A 20,849-nucleotide genomic window follows, 5' to 3' on the forward strand; every position below is an offset into this window, starting at 1 on the left:
TTTTATTTTCTGAAGTGGTAAGTTATTAAAAGTGTAATTATCGCTTAAATTTTAAATCCCTCCTTTTTTGTTTCTATACTTATTGACTGGAGTTTTTAGATCAAGTTATATGTAGGCAACGAAGATTTGATTAATATTGTTTATGCCGAAAGAAGGCACGCTGTACTTTCACTTAGTTGTCGAATGAATGAGTGCTTCCAAAAAAAAATTTGTTTTTCTACTAAGCCCCATAGTTCCGCAAATCCCCAGAAGTTACTGGGGAGGTTCCAGATATGAACGGGAACGAAAAAGAATTGGAAACGAGAACGAGACGACGATAGAACGGGGGTGGAAGCGTTGTGTAAGCGTTCATTCGTATTTTAGCAAATGTCGTGTAGTATTTAAATCTCACGCAGAGTAGATCACAAAGCACCTGTAGACGTAGTAGTCTTATGTTGTGGTGAAGGGAGATTTCGAGAGAATGGAGAGCACTGATCGAGTCACATTTTTCTCCGAGAATTTTCTCCTGCTTCTCTTTTTCCTCAACCAAGAGTTTCCCATCACTGATCCTCGAGCGGTCATTTCTCTTACCTTATCTTTTACCCCTTCGGATTCTCGAAAGGTTTCGAGTGAATTTCATTTGTGGAACGATTACGGTACCAAATAAAATATAAATAAAATCAAATTTTAAAAAGCTTAAATGAAAAATAAGTAAGCAAAATTCAAAGTGCCGGCGCACGACGAATAGATCAAATATATATAACGTGCCGAAATTTGTACGTCTAAACTTCATGCTGCTTCTTTTCTTTACTGGCTTTATGTATACATATACTGAGTGCGCCCATTTCTCACTTCTATTTCGTGAAATATTCTTGAATAGGTTTTATCCTAGAATTTCCGGCACATCATTCCGTTTCAAGTTCCAGATCCGTAAGAATTTTTTCCTGGGAAAATTGATTTTTTGAGGACATAAATGGAAACAGATGTGTCTTGATGAACTTAATTTTGTTTAACTTCCATCGAGAAAAGTGAAGCGTCGCCAATCCATACAACCCTGTCAGGAACTCCAGGAATTCCTCTTTTTTTTTGGGAAACTAGATAAAATTTCCGAACTTCTGTCATTCTTATTACCTCGGTTCTCTTTTTACCTGACACACACCACTTCTTTTTACTCACACTGATGCGAAAAGATCAGATTGCATGATTTCCTCGATTGCGAAAGAAAATAAATAAATAGCTCCTGCAATCCAGAGTGTATCCATGCATACTTATTTAATTTGCATTAGTAAGAAAAACGTTCTTCTTGGAAATTGAGTGACATGGTTCTTTTTTCTACACCCAACAAAAATAAATGAATAACAAGTAAAACTAATAAAACAATAAGAGGCCCTTTTTATATTTGTACGTAGTTTTTTTTTCTTGTGTAATTAATTTTCTATGGAAATAAAAATAAATAAATAATAAGTAAAATAAAAAGAATAGTAAGAAAGTCTTTTTTCTTCATTTATACATGTTTTTTTTTCTTCTTCGGAATTAGTTTTCTGTACTTGAGAACAGGACTGGTTGTTGAATACACAACGAGAAGGGAAGCTGATCTCAATACTCGGTAGGCCAACACCGTGTCACTGCTGCTGTGCTTGTTATATCGCTTTAATAATTTGGAGATTGACGAGCTTCTCGTATATAGTGTTGGTTCACGCGCTTAGCGCGTGAATTTCATGTGCTTCCATGGCGGATCCTCAAATCTTTCAATTTTTTTCAGGAGCTGATCGAATGTCATCGTTTGGGGATTTTATCGCATTATCAGAGAAATGCGATGAACTTACGGCAAAAATTATTAATAGGTGAGTGGATTTAATCATTAAATAGGATAAAATCACATAGTTAAAAAAAGGAGAAAAGAATTTTTTGACATTTTTTCAAATATAAAACATAAGATAAAATGAAAAAATTGTCTTAAAATAATAAAAACAAAAATATAAAAAATAAATGAGAAACATATATACAATGTAAAAATAGTAAATAATGAAAAAATTGTCTTAAAATATTTTTATAATTCATTCATATATTTAAGCAACATTTAAACTCAATTCAAAGCATTATTTAAACTTTTTCGGCGTTTTTTAAATTCATTAAAAGCATTATTTGAACATTAAGGCGTTTTTAAATCATGTAACATAAAATAAAATGAAAAAATAGTCTAAAAGCGAATCTAATGAGAACAAATAAGATGCATTTTTAAAATTCCCACCAACGCATGTACCTTTCCACATTTCTAAATATCTGAGATTTCAAGTTTTTTCCCTTATATGAATATGAACGTGGAATTTCCCTACTAGAGTGAGATTTTTGTTTAAAATGTGGATTTATGTTTATAGTTGTCAATCTATTTCTTTTCACAACACAACAACACATGCCACAATTTCTGTTTTTCAAGCTGGCCTTGAGAACTCCGCTGGGATTACACCGAATATCTCCTTGGACTTTTTTTTTTGTTTATGGTTTTACGCACCTGAAACCACTCGTTTCTGTGGCGTTTTCCATGAAGTATTTGAAAAAATTTAAAAGAATTTTTTTTTGTTTATTTAGAGATGTCAATTTTGATAAGACTAGATTTGACTATTCTTGGTGACTTACTTGTACTTTGTGCTATTAAAAAATAGTTTTTTCTTTATAAATATAAGAATCGGTTTAGTTAGATGAGACTTTCATAGTGCACTTTTTTCCATACTTTTGAGAAATTCATATATACATTGGTGTGTCATACATATTTTGAACTTTTTTACTTCATTCAACTAATTTCTGCGGAACTTTTTTAAAATGGTGTGCGACATGTACAGAAGTATTCGTAAATTCATCTTCACGCTTAGGAAAATTTTTTTCGACCCAACGCTCTATTCCAGTTATTTTTATTTCGCTTACTGGCGCTTCTGAAGAGGGGTGAGAACTTTCTGTGTTTATTTAGAGCACTTAGATAGAACTCTTTTAATTTCTTTTTCTTCTGTGCTTGGATAATTGTTACACGTTGAATTTTGGAAAAAAAAATTCTGATTGATATTCTTACTTATTTTTGATAAATAAAAAATATTTTTAATAAAATTAGTAATAATAATGTTTATTATAATTTAAATATTTTTGATATTTTGATATTAAGATGATTAGATCAAAAATTTGGCTATAAGTGGAAGTGTTCGAGTACTATATATCTTCGAGTGCTAGTGCAATACCGATCTAGAATGTTCCAAAGTGACCTACTGATCGGAATTACTGTAAACGTGTAAAAAGCTGCTACGGAAAAAAGTAAGTACAGTAAATATTTAGTGGTGATTATGTACAAAAGAAACAGAAAAACTCAAAAAAAAAAGAAAAACTTTTTTGTAAGTAATGATAATAATAATGCCATAACAATCTGATATTAATGTAATAATAATTTTATTCACTGTAACCATGAGAGTGGAGCTTTCAAAAAGTGAAATATTTGTGTATTTTTCTCGATGTTCTTGATGAATTTACTGATAATTATCCTTGATACTTCCGGCTCGTTCTTTTTTTTCACAAGGAGTCATTGTTCAGAGAGGTCTCGGACGGTATCGTTGCTCCAGGATACGATCCAGCTGCGCTATCATTGCTGGCTAAGAAAAAGAACGGGAACTACTGTGTGCTAAAAGTTTGTCTCGACATTTTATAGCCATATCCATTCGATATCGCTGAATATATGTTTATAATGTGTTGTTTAGATCAATCCGAACTATATTCCCACTGAAACCGAGGAGAGAACCGTTTTTGGACTGAGACTTCGTCAAAAACGCAACAACGCAGTCATTAACGCCGCCACCTTCAGCAATGTCGTCGGAAAACACAACAACGTCAGTGAATTTCTTTTTTTCTCCCCCTTTTTGAAGCATTTTCAGTCGAGTGTTCATGGACTCTGCAGAAATTCATCCCTCATTCACACCTGCGCGTAACGCGTTCAAAAAATAGGAAGCTGCGCTTAAAAACAGAAAAAAAGGATTTTTTCATGCTTGAAATTCTGGATTCATGGACCATTCTACATAGGTTCAGCTATAATTGAGAGTTTAGCAAAAATTATGTGATAAGCGCCCAGCTTAAGGTTGCTCTATATGATTAATGGAAGTAGATGGTATGAGTTCAGAATCCCTTCAGCTTTTTTTTCCTTCGGTTTTTTTCCTTTTTTTTTGCAATTCATGTCCATTGGTGTTAAGAAAGAAGGAGAAGGTTGTCGACCTTCACTTACGGGGATTTCAATTTTTTTTCTTGCTCTCAAAGACCAAAACGGAAAAAAAAGATTAATTAATAATAAACGCTTGATTAACGCCAGAAACTTTATCCTTTAACCTTTATGGTCGATAAACGGATCAATGTTAACTTGCGGATTTGGGTTCTAACCTGCTCTTTATCTCAAAATGCTTTTCCTTTTTACTTCCTCTCTTTTCTTTTTCCTTTTTTTCTTCTTTTCTTCTCCCTTTCTTTCTTTAAAATACGATTTTTTTTTGTCGAAATTGGTTCGAGGTCCGTATGTACGGAACTTATCCACGGGCATACAACACAGATACAGTAATTTCTTTGAATGTTGGTACATGTATATTTTCTTCACATCGAATTCATTTTCCAATCGATCGATTCTATTTGGTTCCGTCAGTCCATAGTTCATCCGTACATGTTCCGAAGAACAGTTTCAGTTGTGTACGTGAGTGAACAAATTTTGTTCCTTTGCAGACACCGTCCAGAACTATTTCTCTTGAGAATGGATTCGCTACAGTGTCATTTTTGTTCCAAAAAAGCATCTGTGATTGAAAAGACGGTCACAGCGTATCAATTTGCAGAGCGAAGTCCTTCTAAAAAGTGTTAACCGATTGTCGAGCACGCGCTTTTTTTTGTGCTGAATCCCGCAGCAGTCGACTTTTTAGAGCTATATTTGAATAAGGAAATAATAATATTCAATAATAATAAACCCATTGAAATTTTAAAAATTTCCATAAAAAATTAGGAAATCATGAAGAATAACCGTGGAACCCTGCTCTTCTCAAAAGGGTGTAAAATAAATAACGAACACTATCATGGGCAAGTATGTAGAATTAAAATATCCATAGTTGGATCTATGGAATCTCTGGACTATGCTCAAACCGTGTAATTGTCGAAATAACCACAAAAACTCCTGACAAATTCAATTTTACGTTAGCAAACGATTTAGAATTTTGATTGAAGCAAAAGCAATCAATAAAGCGGTGTGTTGTCCCTGTCACTCCTGGTTTTTGTTGATGGATTGGTTCATTTTCATTCATCATATGTGCGTCAAATTATAACACCCAACAGGAAGAGATTATCATTTATTTTGTTGAATTAGTAATTTTCATAAGATGACGTAGGAGTTTGTAATCTATTGTATTGTAATCTCCTTTCTAAGAAAAATTTCTCCTCCTCATTCATCATCCTTGTCTCCTTCTTCCATTGCGACCACGTTTAGGCGATTCTGAATTCTCACCAACCGATGAACCTAAATTCATTTGAATACTATATCTAAAAATCCAGGAAAAAATTGAAAATTAGCATGGCACAAGGCCTACCGGGAGGTCCGCGCCTTCCGCCACTCATTGACGTGTCCATTGACCCAGACATTTCACCATTCATTGCTCCTCCCATTGGTGGACTCATTGGTCCTCCCATTGAGGGTCTCATTGGTCCTCCCATTGGTGGTCTCATTGGTCCTCCCATTGCTCCTCCCATTGGTGGGCCCATCGGCGGACGCATCGGAGGGCCCATTGGTGGACCCATTGGTGGACCCATTGGTGGACCCATTGGAGGACCCATTGGTGGGCCCATTAGTGGACCCATCGCTCCATACATACCAGATTGAAAACCATAAAAACCGAACTGAGATCCTACTTCAGCGGTCAACACCAAAACAAGCAGCAATTTGAGTTGATCGCAAATCATTCTGAGAGTAATTGAACTGAATATCGAAGAATATTTGAATATACATAGAGTCCTAAATAAAACATCGCTGTAGAAAAATAGAAAAAATCCTGTAGAAAATTTGTTGAATAGAATAAACAAGAGAGATATCATATTTAGGGTAATAAGTGGGCTATAGTATATTTTCTTGACTAAACATAAACAACATGTGATTGGAAAATGCGTGTTTTACATTAAACCATACCTCTTAAATAGGGGAAATAGGCAGGGATATTTTTTCTCTGGAAAAACAGGTAATAACGCAGAGATCAATATCTCGAAACAAAAGGGGGCAGGCAGTAGAAGGATGCAAAGAAGTAACACTTTTACACTGTGACGCATACAGGTTTGGAAATTTCTCTTTTTTTTTCCTCTCTCTCTTGTTTTCAAATGATTTATCTGAGGCGTCATTTCACTTCTCGGAAAACAGCTGTATCATCTGTCCAACCACTGTTATCTTTGATTTGACAATCATATATTCATCGTTCATACAAATCATTCGATCATTCACCCGTACGAATTTTGTAAAAAAAAATATTAAATACAATGTCCGTTCACATAAAAACCTATTCGGATATTTCAAATACAGTTCTACAAATAGGTGTTTTATTAAAATTTGTTTTTACTGGAGAGACTTTAGAAAAGTCGAATCTTCTCAAGGTTTTTCGAATTGTTTTCGGAAGTTCTAAGTAATGTTCCGCATAGGTCTCAGATTCGGACACCGAACTAATTCCTCCTTGGTTTTTCCTGAGAAGTGATGGGAAGTCACTTCCTTTGTGGCGACCATGCGCAAAAGTTGCCCAACAATCGTTCCGCTTGATTGGGTGCTGGAAAAAAATTCACATTGAATAATTAATAACTTCTGTGGGATTGCGCTACAGTGGTCCCATAGTGCTCTTGCGATGTCTCATTTGAAAACGAGGAAAGAAATGATTAGAAGAAGGAATGATCAAATAGGAAAAGAAAGGAAATAATTAGGTTCTACTCTTTTACTCTTTATCCAATCGCTTGTGAATGATCCCACGCCCTGAACTATTCTTACGTCCTTTTCAAATATTCACAACATTCTTGTTTCTAGTGTTTTTCCCGTGCTACCCAAGGGCAGTGGAACATTTTCGAAGCAACCGATAATTCAATTGCTGTGATTTGCTAGTGCGTTGTCTATGTCCAAAGTTTTGCACCTTTCTCAAAATTTATGTCACATGTATTTTCCACCACTAACGAGCAACCGACTGCCGTTTACTTCAAATCATAGGATACATTCTATTTCCGGGGGGCGGGGGAGGAGGGGGAAGGGGAGAGAGGAAGGGGAGAGAGGAAAGGGAGAGAGGAAGGGGAGAGAGGAAGGATTCTATCGGAAAATCCGTTGAGATTCTGTATAAAAAAAGACCGGTGATGTCTTAAACTTCAAGGAAAGAACCTATGAAAAAGAACATAGACGTTGAGTTATAAACTCAAAAAAATTGTAGGGTTAGGCCGCCAAGGAATCCGAAGGTAAAAAAAAATCAACACGGAAAAAGCGGAGCCGCTGCAAAAACTCGGCAATTGCCTGGTTTTGGAGATATTTTCAGTGGTAACTCAACCTCATTGATCATATCATAGATCGAATAGCTCTGACTGGTAAGTTATTGGTGAACTAACTGTACCACTATCACCTTTTGTACTTATAAAAGTACTCTTCATAAAAATTACGTGCAGTTTTTTTCTATGTTATAGCTATGTTACTATAATTGTGTACATCGACGTCACGTAACCTGAAGCGTTCTGTTCGTCGACGATTGAGTTCAATCCGGACTTTGTTGACTCTAAACGAACATTTTGCAGCTGCGGACACTTTTTTTTGTCAATTTTTCACTGAGAAATTTTTTTAGAAAGCGTAAAAAAAAGAAAAGTGTCCGTGATTAGTGTCGAAAATACAACTTAGTTCGCAGTTATATAAACTCTGAAGTAGAATGACCGCTTTAGTTAGAATCGAGCTGGTCTCTGAAAGGAACGGAGCAGCTCTCATATTTTTTGGACACTAGGGGTCAGTCATAACGCAGACATTTAGTCGGAGTCAAATGTATGTGGATCAGAAGCACCTGTGATTCCTTGAAAATGGTTGAGAGAGACTTGTGTATCAAAGGAATATTGTGAATTGGCAGCGGCAGCGGGGTAGCCTGATCCGTTTGAACATACTTTGCGCCAACTATGTATACTATGTATGTATGTTTGTTAATTCAGTAGAAAATGATAACAATCTTCACAGAATTTGCTAACACTACTGAGAAGTAATCATTCCATTTGGGTATCACCTTACGGATATCGCTGCAGTAAGGAATCCTCTAGGAATATGTAAACTATGGACGGACCATCACGACCATAAACTGGATGCAGTTGTATAAGCGGCTACGGTGAAGAGCGTAGCGGTTAACATCTTGTGAGGACCATTGCTAACGCTATCAACCGCTGTAGTCCGCAATGGTCCCACCTCGATTCTAACCAATAGCTCCACCGCGCCGCTCCAACCGCAGTCGCTTACGCAACTGCACCGTACTTCACGTCGTTTTGACCCGACTATATGTAGGATATTCGCGGATCTAGCTATCTGAACTTCAAGACTATGTCTTCTCACGCACCAAAAACTCAAAGGAAAGTAAATCCGTTCAAATCCTTTCAGTGTATGCAGTCTATACATAGATTCGGTGGCTGGATTGACATAATCGTGTCATTAAAAAATGTGCTATCAAAAAAAGTCAGCAGAAGTAAAAGGTGTGTTCGGGAAGATTCTCGATATCACATATTGTATCAAATTGTATAATGGGGTTAGGAGGTAGTTTGGAAACATCCCAAAGAGCACAGTTACTTCTTCTACCTGCCCCATCTTCCAAAATCCAGAAATCGATCGAACAGGACGTAACTTATAAGTTTATTTAACGAAATATTCAACTCTATGCATCAGAACGAGTGATAGAGCTCACATAGTTATTATTTATCATTGTTATTTTATATATTTCTATTTATTGTTGTTATTATTATATTTTATTATATTATTTATTTTCCATCGCAATCACAGGTGCAAAGAGTTTTATAAAAACTAACAGTGGGAAATTTTCTTAAGTCTACGCCGAAAAGTTCTACAGGAATTCTGAGTTGGTCGAAAATTTTATCCTGGCGATCGATAACTGCATAAATTTCGATCACAGTTATGTCTTTTGCTAGACTAATAAATAACTCTGTAAATTTCAGTTGAACAAACAAGCGACGGATGATCTAATTGTCGCCACTATTGCACTAAAATATGCGCAATCAAATACAGTATGCTTTGCGCACAGAGGACAGGTGATTTTTTAAATTTTCCATCTTACCTTTATGTAACCAAGAACTTATTCATTCTTCCTTTTTTCAGGTGATTGGCATTGGAGCAGGGCAACAATCACGTATACACTGTACACGTCTGGCAGGAGAAAAAGCTTGTAATTGGTGGGTCTTTTTTTTTCGCTGTGGATCCACCTTGATCCATTTTTCGTCGATTTCCTCGAGCGGGCGTCAATAATTCCTAGATTTATTCTGATCGCATGTCAAAGTCACCCAATAGTTTCACTTTTTCCGTGGAACACGAAGATCATCGAATTTTTCTTTGAAGAACATTGTGAAGAATTTTGACGACCATCGCGTCGGCGCGCTTCCTGTAGTCCATTTAATATCGCATGGGACCCAGTCGCTCACGGATCTAGTCCAACGGTTGTCGTTGGGGCGCATCACACCGTGTTCGGACTGCTTTACTCAGATTCCACTGGATGTTCCTTGTAAATTACGTTTATCGGCTCGTCCACAGGCCATTTTTCAGCGCTCAGGTTCTGGGATTTAGACTAAAGATTCAAATTCGGATACAGATTTAATCCTCAGATCAATATTATAACTTCATTACTTTTTCTAGTGCCTCTCTTTGATGTTGGTCATCAAACCTATGAAAAGAGGGAGAGAGGGGACGAGGGTTTATGTATTTCCAGTTCTTAATGAAAAATTTCGGATACATACATTTACAACCCAATTATTAGGTTGATGTCCGTAATTGAGTCATTTCCTTCTCTTTTTTCCCTTTTCTCTTCTTTTTTTCCAAATTCACGAACAGAAAAAAATGAGTTTAGCCTTGCGTAACACGAGATTTGAAACAGCAGTTCTTTTTCTACCAAATAATGTTTTTCGTTTTTTTCTATGCTGATTTAAACTTTTATTTATTTCTGGATTAATATTACAGTTTTATTACTTTTACTAGTATTAATAAATAGTACTATAATGAATAGTAATATATAGTGCAAAGTGGTGCCTATTATTCGCACTATATATTAATAATCATTACGGTACTATTTAATGATATTTATTATATTGTATTGTTTTATTTTGACTTGTTTATTGAAATTTCAACGATAACCTTAAAATCATTACGCAATTACGTGATACATGTATATAAAAAGCTTTATTGGCTTATGATTTGATTCCAGAAAAAAAAACATCTGAAACGAAATTTGACTGCAGAGATTCACGAATAAGACATCACATTCTTCTAGGGTCCCATTATTTCTGGTGAATTCTTCCATGACATGTATGGTTGATGGAAAAATGCAAAAGCGCATGCAATATACAAGTTGCTTGCGAGATTTCTTGCAAGAAAAAAAAATCCAAGAAAAAATTTGCGCCAATCCTATAATCTTGTTCTTGAATGAATGTACAGTATGAAAATATACATAGATAGCCGGGCTGTTAATGTCGTACAAAGATTGGCCGATTGCATCGTCCACCGCAAATGTCGCCAACTTTTTTCCAATAGTATGCGGTATTTCTGGAATTATTACATTATTTATTGCTATCTAAATATTAATAATATAACACTAATATTCTATTATATTATTTATTGCTATTTATTACTATTTATTATTTTATTGATTTGTTTTTATTATATTATTTGATTTAATTATTATTGGTGTCATCTCGTTGACCATCGTTTTCGCTTCAACTGATTCTTCCTGGAGGCCATCGCATAAATTTTTTTCATCGCTAAAAAAAGGAAATGTCTACATCTTCAGCAAAACAACAAGAAAAAAGAGGAAAATTTCAATGGATTCTGCCAAATTTCTTGATTCATGGATTGCAACTATGGGACCCAATAATGATGGAGAATCAATGACGTATCCGATGCTTTCACTTCCAAAATATTAAAATTAATATTATCAATATTTCCAATATATTAATAGGATGGATCCACAATGATGGGATATTATGTAGTCATTCTTGGACGTATTCATGCAGACGTTCACAATAAAAAACTAGAATAATAAAAATTAAAAAATAACATGACTATTAGATTGATCCGTAACTAATGGCTTGTTTTTTTTTTTGAAATTTAAACTCAGGAAAAAAAAGAGTTTAGTCAAATGGAACATGTTATTTGAAAGAGCATTTTTTTCTCTAAAAGATAGTGTTTTTCATTTTTGATTTAATTTTTTTTTTGATTGTGATGACGATTTTGACGATTTGACCTGATTTAATTTCTTTTAATTTTTGGATCAATATAATACCAGTTATAGTGCTATAATAGTACTTACATGGTAGAAATAGTAAAAATTTTGATTTTTTAAGTCTATTTTTTCTTAGTTTCAATATTATCAGAAATTGAAACGACAGCGATGGAAAAATTCAGAATTGTGGTCCGTTAAGGAACGCGTTTTCTCTTTCTGCACTAGTATCGTACGAATTTTTTTCTCATGGATAATCGTTGGGTTCTCAATAGTTATCCATGAGGAAAAAAATGTCCTCAATGTTCAGTTCTCACTCTGAGTTTGACTAAAACAGTAAAAAAAGAACCATAAACGGATTAGAAGGTAATTTCCCAAGCAGAACCATCTCGTACCTGTCACGACATCCATTCGCTCCTCCATCGTGAATACGAGCCAATGTTTCGCAGTCAGATTTTCCATAACACTTCACTCGGTAACGGCTTCCTAATACCTGAACCGATCAATATTCCAGTAATCCATATGTTATTTATTTATTTATTCCTTATTATTTGTTTGCTTATTTATTTGCTCTTTATTATTTATTTATCTATTTATTTAATTTCTATTCTATTCTCTCATTATTCATTATGGGACCCACTCGAATACATTCTGCCGAGCAATGATAGTCCTCAGCACAATTGATCCACGCTATCTCTTCGTCTTCATCTTCCTTCTTTCCCGGTTGATAACATTGCTGAAAAAGACCTACGTTTGATGGGATCAGAACTCATAGAGGCATTAAGTTCTCTAGCCAGCAAAGCAGCGAAATTCCCCGACTAGGACATATACGTTGGAATTTCCTGGGGCTTAAGGATATCTGCCATCCTCATAATTTTCTTTTGGAGAGGCTTAGGTCCAAGATTACAAGTGCGTTTTGTTTTTCTTTCTAAAGCACTAGCGGTTCAACACAAAGCACGTAGTTTTTTATGCTTAGGGTAAAAGATGAATGTTAGGTTTTGGCTGAAAATCTTCTGCTTTTGAGCGAGCGGTGAATTTTGAGCGTCATTTTTTGAAATTTCCCCAAGAGCGATAAACGACCAGGAAGGGAACCTTCACGTTCTCTGGAACCCTTGAAATATTAAGCCACCAAATCCTGTAGAAATTTTAAAATATCCCTAAATTATCCAACGAACCGCTTTCAACTGATCATCCGAACAATAGTTTAGTGATGTTCTTGGTTTGTTATTAATAGTAGAGAATAGAATTAATAATAATAATAAAAATAATAATAATAGGGGTAATGGATAGTAATTTTTGCGCATGTTAATTAGATTTTTTTGGAGTCGAGAACCATCCTCATTTTGTGAATTTTTTAATTAACCTACTAAATAACTGATTTCAATTAACCTACTAAATAACTGATTTCAATTAACCTAATTTAATTAAAGGCAGCATACCACGAATCTGAGGTGGTGCAGATTTCAGGTGGAGTATTCGTATACGGGATGGGAGACTACGGAGAAGGAGGTGATTCCGTCCATTTCTTGCTAATTGCCGTAAAAAACGGCCCGGAAGATGCGGCGCCGCACAAGACTAGCTCCAATCGAACCTCTTGTACAAAATGGTGCGCCAAAACGAATGAAGCCGTATCTTCCGGGCCGTTTTTTACGGCAATTAGGAAGAAATGGACGGAATCACCCCCCTCTCCGTAGTCTCCCATCATGTATACGAATACTCCACCTGAAATTCGTACCACCTCAGATTCGTGCGGTGATGCCTTTAACCTAGACCTAGTACATTATCAATAATAATCTCATGAATAAACGAAACAAGTCTAGTCCTGATGTAGTGACGTAGAGTATAAAGTAAAGTAGAGTATAAATATATAAAATATATGCATAAAATATAAATAACCATAGAAAAATACAACATCTACAGCTGATAAAAAATCAATATAACATTTTTCATTGTATAGAGTCGGAAATGAAAATTCGCTCATTGGGTGGTTGAAGGTGATTGATGACAAATATTATGTTTACGACACTGAGCGAGAATAAAGCTACATTGCAAAGAAAAAACCAATTTGTTTCAGTTCACTCGGAAACTGTATCATTATCCCGTACCTTTGATTATTTACTGTTAATTGTTTATTTGTTTCTTAATACTTGTTTATAGTTTGAGTTTAGTTTAAGGTTTCTTTGATGAACATTGATTATTTGATCATCCCATCGATTATTTGAAAAAAAAAAAGCTATTCAAACACTATCATTAATGGTAGTGGTAATCCAGGACAAGACATTCCAAGGATGCGTGAGAATCTATTTATAGCCATAAGTTATTGCTGCCTGAATCGATTTCTTATCGTTTTATGGCAACAATCGTAGGAGCGGGGACCGGTAACGGGCGCTGTATGGGACGAATAAGTTTGGGATTCTGAGATTTTAGTAAGGAAATCGTCAGAAATGATCAAATTCAGGATAAAGAGTGGGACATGTGGGTTGTGCTGATCTTCCGAAGAAGCAAAATTAGCCAGTAATTTATTTATTATTTTACTTGTTAATATGTACGTTGGTTTTTAGTTTTTAGTTTTTTTGGAATTTCTTTCGGAGTATTTTAACTGTTTGTTTGGAGCATTTTAATTCTTTCTGTAATTAATTGCGTCATAGATAATAATAAAAAAAAATTAATTTAATTAAATTAAAATAATGAAACGAATGAATAAAATCAAATTAATCTAACTAAGAATAGTAATTAATGTAGTAAATGTATTTTTCTGCTCTTCACTTGATAAAACTCGCTAACAACAGCAAACATCGCAACGTATGCCAGGAAGAAAAAACTCGGATGACATCCTTAGCCCATAAATATAATTTTTTCTTTTTGTCCATTAAGTTCGGGATAGGGGAATGTTAATTTCGACCGGGTCTTCAAAATATAATCTTTTATATAAGATACGAGATAATCTCACCTTGAATTGATAGATATTAAGGCGGAAATATCCACAACCAATACGTTTATTTTGATCTATAGAACATCCCTTCGGGACGCATCCAGAATCGGCATCACACATCGCGAGAAGACATGCATTTTCCGAATCCACTGAAGCGGATCACTAAGTTTCTTAACTTTTACACACGATGGTCGCAGAGAGCTACAAAAAACGAACGCAGACCTCTGTCGAACATGAGAAGAGACTGGACGTAGCCGCATAGCACAGCGAATACGCAAATAGCGTACTGGAAGATCATCGTGGACGTAACCAGTGGGTAGTGAAACTAATTCATGGAGGAAACATCTGGCAAATGTGATCCGGAAAAGAATTTATGGTCCACGAACCAAAACTGACTGCAAATAAATATGTTTTATTACAGATTCAAGAAATAAGATGGATAAAAAATGTGAAGGGTAAAGTGTAGGTGGAGGGAGTTGACCCAGTCCCGCTCTTATTTCTGGAAGAAAATAGCTAAATCAGTCAGAGTCCTAGAACCTAAGCATTAGTCTTAGAGGATCTAGGGACATGTAAGCTAAAGTTACTAAAAGATAGAGATTCCACGAATGAGAGCACAAGTGAGCGCCTCCCTCCACCCCCACCCCTTTTCCCCTTCCCAGTAAAATTTTCCCCGAGGAGGAGAGATGAGAATGAAGAAGAGAGGGCACGTAAAGTGAATAATGATGCTTATGGACGTGAGGAGGAGGTTGTTGTGTTTTCGAGGAACTGGACACGAACACCACCACCACCACCACCACGTCCCCCCAAAACGGTGCCGTATAAGTGGACGTTGTCCAAACCACGCCCCCATCCGGCGTCCAAGGAGACAGAAAATGGGTTGACGTCAGGACCACCGTCAATTTAGTTGCGCTTTGTTCGAATGACTCCAGACAAAAGGCTACGTTCACGTCACTACCTGCCCAAGGCTATATTTGGTTCGTTTCGGCTAATGCTATGCTGGAAGTGTGCCTCGGTTAAGTGGATGAAAATTATGGAAAACATTTTTCGAACGCACAAGGATGAAAACGGGTGTTGTACGTCTTCTAGGGGACCTTCGAACTCCTCGTCAATTCTATTTATAGAGAAAATTCTGTAAGGATCAATGCTTTTATCGGCTCATCGCACCTAGCGTAACGAAGGTGTAAACGATGAACGGTCACTGATAGGGCGATGATAAATCAGTCTTATCACTGACACGCTTAATGACCAAAACACCGATCGACGCTAACGTAAGTTGGAAGAACCGGAAACGAAATGATCCTTGGAAATTTTCTTCATGTAATTTAAAAAAAAATCATTGATAGTAGCAGTAGGAGAGATGAAAAAATTCTCAAGTTTCTTGGTTGACGTTCACAAAGTCCGTGAACGTCTTGGATGGCAATGGTGAGTAAACGAAACGGTTGGAAAAAAATACTGGGGTCTGCACCTTTGATGAAGATGCCTCCTCTAGATTTTAAGTCTTGTCGGGAAGCCGTAAATGTGTAGATAAGACAAGACCCACTGGAATCTTTGAGTTTTTGTCTACGACATTTCAGAGTACGCGTAGACATTCTAATTGATTAGTTGTCGTTTTTTCTCACGTTAACAATAAAGATTCTAGAGGAAGGAGAAAGTAATGTGGTCTAAGTCACAGAAAAAAGAATGGCACTATTTCGCTTTGATTTCTCTCTTAAAAATTTTATAAGAAAAATGCCACAAAATTTTGAAAAGAGAAAAGATTTGCCAACCATTTTGCCTAAAATTGTTAATTTATTGATTTTCCTACTTTTCTCTCCCTTCAGACTACATGAGAACTTCACAACGGGTTGTTGAGCTGTTGATTATAATGAATAAACTAAGTGAATTATAGTGAACAGGGATTTTGATCATTTTTAACGAAAATTTGATCCCTAATTAATTTCGATGGAACGTGTGTAGCGCAGTCGGTAAGAGGTTCCGCTTTGGCTGCACGATCGATCGGAGGTTCAAATCCGCTACTACTCTTTGAACTCCTGACATTAAGAGAAATATAAATTATATAATTTTCAGCTGTTCATGTCAATCTTTGCTTGACATAAACAACTGAAAGTTATATAATTTATATGTCTCTTAATATTATTTTACCTGTATTATTTTGTTTTCATTATTTCGTTTTTATTTTGTTCTATAAATCCTATAATGTCTACAACTTACGTTAGAACTGAACCTTTTCGAACACGATGTCGAAAAAAAAAATCAGAAATTGGTACTTTCTTGTAAATCGATTATTCTAAAACTTGGCCTGAGGCCTAACCGAACTATTCCACGATAGGATTTGCTTAAAGGAAATGAATCTTCCAGAATTTTCCCAGTTTTTCTCATGTGTTACGGGAAAATCCGCGTTTAGAAATGGTTTTTTATTTTGACTCATACCCCTTAGTCTATTAAAGGGCATCACTCAATATCATTTTTTTTTCTAGGTGGCTTCGACAACATCCGCTAGTTCTCTCGCTTCCATGGAAGCCGACAGTACGCCGTGCAGAACGCTCTAATGCTGTGGATGTTTTATGTTCAGGAGTTCTCGGTGACGAGGTTGGTTGAGGTGTTCTCCACAAAAAAAAAGTCTCACCAATTATAGCATTTCCTGATATTCAGGGACACAAATTACCTGTTTCTTTCGCTTCGACACGAAAGCTGGGATTTATTAAAAGTAACTGAAAAGCAGAGATTTTTATTTCTCCTCTCTATTTATTTATATAGTCCATATACTATACTATACCATATACTATTATATATATTATATATACTATTATACTACTATATTATGTATTTTATACTTTACATGGTTCTACATATGTGAATTATTTATTATTACTTATTTATTATTTATTTACTTGAATATTCAAAGTAAACTCTTGAAAACATTCAAGTTTCGTTGCCGTAAGATAGCCATCAGTTACTGCGAAATATTGTGTAGTGATTTTTCTCAGCTTAAATTTTTATTTCTTCTCTTCATTTATTTATATGTTCATTTGCATCTCACCCAAAGCCATTTATTTTATTTTTTTTTCATTATTTTCAACGAATTTAGCTATGTTTACCACAAGAGTGTTATATGCGAAGTTTTAAAATAAGTATAAAACTATATTACCGAAGTCATGGTTACTACTGTCCAATATATTTTCACTACACTATTATACATACAATATACTTTTTTGTATATTTCAAGGTTTCACTCGAACAATGGCAGCAATACTTCACTGAGCCGGTAAATCCACTGACCGATGTGAGTTTTCTTCTTTTGATCTCCTTATTTTAGACTCCATATTGAAATAAAATTGAGTTAAAAATAGAAAAATTAAAATTGAAGCTAGAAGTGAAATTGAGACTAAAACTGAATTGAATAGAAGAGAAATTTGAAAGCTTTTATAGGGCTTCTAGTGCTCTTAGATTTGATTATAAAAATTAAAACTGAAGTTGAATTGAAATTAATAAATTTGGGACTGAAATTGAATTGAATAAAAAAGAAATCGGGCGTTTTTTTCCAGCCCTTCTAGTGCTCTTAGATTTGAATATTTGTATTCCTAAGGCAGTTCCGTCATGCTGACCACCCACCAATCCGTCATTTCGCTTTAAGCCTTAAGCCTTCTTCTCCCTAAAAACAATAATGACGCAATGGAGACGCATCACCTAATCCTTCGTGCCTACTCTGCCTCGAAGTGCATTTGACGAGAACCGCTCTCTTTTTCCAGGAGGATCGAAAAAGTTGGCTTGCCGAGCAAACGGGTGTGGTGATGAGTTCGGACGCGTTTCTACCGTTCAGAGATAATATCGATTGCGCAAAACAGGTATGTGTGTACCATCGAGAAATTATCTCCGTGATAAAATATTACAAAAATTTAATCATATTCCTTCTTTTCGCAGTTTGGCGTTCGGTTCGTTGCACATCCGGGCGGTTCCGTTCGAGACGAGGATATCATTGAAGCTTGTGACGAGTATGGAATAACCCTCATCCACACCGGTCTACGACTTTTCCATCACTAAACCTTCGATGCTATCCGAGGTCCGATCCGAGATTTCCAGGGTAAAACGCTGCGGCTACCCGACGCATACATACATACATAATATTTGAGATTTTTGACGTGTTACTCTCCTGCGATTTACCATTCCCGATGTAAACGTTTTATCTGGTTCACTTGTCACTGTATTTGTAATAATTTTAGGTTTTTACAGACAGTTTCTAATGTATAAATTTATTGTTTTTTAATAAGTCATAATGTTATATAAGAAATAAAATGTAGATTTTATCATCCTGGAACGGTGTGGAAGAGAAGTATTATCCATATTGTGACTAAAATCAACAATACTGCGTATACCAAACATTCATTAACTAAAAGAATAATCTATTCTAAAAGAGGTACGACCTGTACAATCGATATTCTTCCCAAAATTCTCAAAATTCTTCGAAAAGTCCTAAAACCTTTAGAAATCAGAACACTGCCCGAATTACACTTTTGTTAAATTTACTCCTAACTACCAAAAATCGTCCAAAGTGACGAAAAAGTCTATTTTTTTCTCACGGAAACGAACTACAAGATATTAAAGGCATCACCCCACGAATCTGAGGTGGTACGGATTTCAGGGGGGGGGGGGGGGGGGGGGGGGGCCCTTTTTTTTTCTTATTTAAAAAAAAGCAAAAACGCCGGAGTTTTTTTTTTCGGGGGGTTTTTTTTTGTTAATGGGAAAAAGGGGGGGTTTCCCCCCCCCCCCCTATATTTTTTTTTCTTTTAGAGAATTCCCCCCCTTTAATTCCTTCCCCCCTCAGATTCGTATAGTGTTGCATTTAAATCGTGCATCGTGTTATTAACTGGTAACTGGTAGACTTGTTGACATCGATCATCCCGTCTCCTAGATGGAACTTCCAGGATTTTTTCCTATGGACGCAAAAAAAGTTGTATTTTAATAACATCCCTAGAGATTCCAGAACGAAGTCGAGCTTTTTCGTGTGGCGTAAAAGTTTCCAAGTAGAAATTGTAAAGTAAAAAATATCCAGAAATACTACGGGTGGTATTCGAGAAAGTAGGAATCCTAAAAATATTTGCGTGTACTTTTGACTGCAATTTTTTTTCGAATTTCTGATAGACAACCTAAACAGACGATATCTGCGAACACGTGAATTCTCTTCTCGCTGCAGCCACTTTCTTAAACCCTTTGACGTCATCGCGTCGCGTCAACGTTGAACCACGCTTCTTTCTTTTTTTGGTCGCGCGTGGGACAATATGGCTTATCGGTGAGCCGCACACTTTTCAATGGTTTTCGTTTTCATCAGATTTTTTTTGGTGTTTAGAAGTTTATTATTATTAATAGTATTATTTCCTTATTCAAATGCCGTTCGTAAAAGTCGATTGGCGCCAGATACGAGAAAAACCGCGTTGACGTCAATGGGTAGAGGGTGTAAAGGTCTGGTTAAAGGTGTTTCTACATCTCTTACACGTTGAGAACGATATATAGGCTTTTTGCCTCATCTTATACTGAAGGTTTTGTTATTTTCCCAATAATAAACAAGTGTTTGAATCCTGAAATCAGTTCCCTTATAAGGATTTCAATGAAGGTACCGTACAAAAAAAAAGAATTGGGAGGCTAAGACATAGTCAGGTGGAAAAGACATGACGACCGGTGCAGTTGCGTAGCCGGAACCACTCATCGCTGCATTTCACGACGATCCTATCTCGGCTCCAACCGTTAAGGGAGGGCATCACCCCACGAATCTGAGGTGGCACGGAATTCAGATGGAGTATTACACGTAGTACACGGGATGGAAGATTATGGGGAGAGGATGATTCCGTCCATTTCTTCCTAATTCCCGTAAAAAACGGCCCGGAAGGTGCGGCGCGTGCTGGCAAGGCTGGCGCGCTCCTACCGAACTCATAGAAAATAGCGCGCCGGAACGCCGGAGCCGTATCTTCCGGTCCGGTTTTTACGGCAATTAGGAAGAAATGGACGGGATCACCCTTCTCTCCATAATCTACGGTCTCGTATAAGAATACTCCACCTGAAATCTGTACCACCTCAGATTCGTGGGGTGATGCCTTTAGCTCCACCGCGCTGCTTCGAGCGCAGCCGCCTACGCAATTACACTTAACTTCATGTCATTCTGACCCGACTACACCAACCTAGCACTGCTTACAAATGGAAATTTTCGTGAAGATCAGCACAACTTTTCGTGATGATCAGCACAGTAATTGGAGTTACTCTACATCAGGGTCCCATAGTATAACACCAACCAGAGCCAACCAAACATTTCATTTCAAAGGTTTTTATTTTCGAAGATGACGTTTACCACAAGAAAAAACAGATTTTCTAATTGCGTGTTTGCGAGGTTTTTAGATGGAACCCTTAATTTGCCTAACATTTCGGCTTGGAATAATCAAAAAAAAACTTCGGAATAAACGTAGGTTTGTTCCAATCAACCT

At 36.2% G+C, this 20,849-nt stretch overlaps 3 protein-coding genes across 8 annotated transcripts in view; 1 reads left to right on the top strand and 2 right to left on the bottom strand.

The window, feature by feature from the left end:
• The window catches only part of RB195_000458 (uncharacterized protein), a gene marked incomplete at both ends in the record, with an annotated part of 51,932 nt that extends 33,512 nt beyond the window's left edge, over positions 1-18,420 (top strand). For 2 of the 6 annotated variants that reach the window (XM_064196822.1, XM_064196818.1), the window contains 4 exons: positions 1,742-1,823; positions 3,553-3,646; positions 3,717-3,845; positions 4,717-4,794. In XM_064196822.1, the coding sequence (XP_064052700.1) occupies positions 1,742-1,823; positions 3,553-3,646; positions 3,717-3,845; positions 4,717-4,794 (383 nt within the window). Of the gene's footprint in view, positions 1-1,741; positions 1,824-3,552; positions 3,647-3,716; positions 3,846-4,716; positions 4,795-8,669; positions 8,757-9,180; positions 9,274-9,340; positions 9,415-9,871; positions 9,885-15,736; positions 15,802-16,856; positions 16,969-17,605; positions 17,663-18,128; positions 18,225-18,300 lie in introns of those variants that run through there. The other 4 variants (XM_064196821.1, XM_064196823.1, XM_064196820.1 and 1 more) reach the window with 4 other exon arrangements.
• On the bottom strand, positions 5,427-5,934 carry RB195_000459 (uncharacterized protein; the record flags this gene model as incomplete). Its single annotated transcript, XM_013450121.2, has 2 exons — positions 5,427-5,494; positions 5,565-5,934. 2 exons carry the CDS (start codon positions 5,932-5,934, stop codon positions 5,427-5,429), a joined length of 438 nt encoding a protein of 145 aa, XP_013305575.2.
• Positions 10,696-14,677, bottom strand: RB195_000460 (uncharacterized protein; the record flags this gene model as incomplete). Its single annotated transcript, XM_064196824.1, has 5 exons — positions 10,696-10,774; positions 11,843-11,940; positions 12,088-12,183; positions 14,398-14,528; positions 14,602-14,677. The coding sequence occupies 5 exons, from the start codon at positions 14,675-14,677 to the stop codon at positions 10,696-10,698; spliced, it is 480 nt and encodes a 159-aa protein (XP_064052704.1).
• Positions 18,421-20,849: the final 2,429 nt, after the last annotated feature.

This window comes from Necator americanus, chromosome IV, assembly GCF_031761385.1.
Source record: "Necator americanus strain Aroian chromosome IV, whole genome shotgun sequence".
NCBI classification, from domain to species: domain Eukaryota; kingdom Metazoa; phylum Nematoda; class Chromadorea; order Rhabditida; family Ancylostomatidae; genus Necator; species Necator americanus.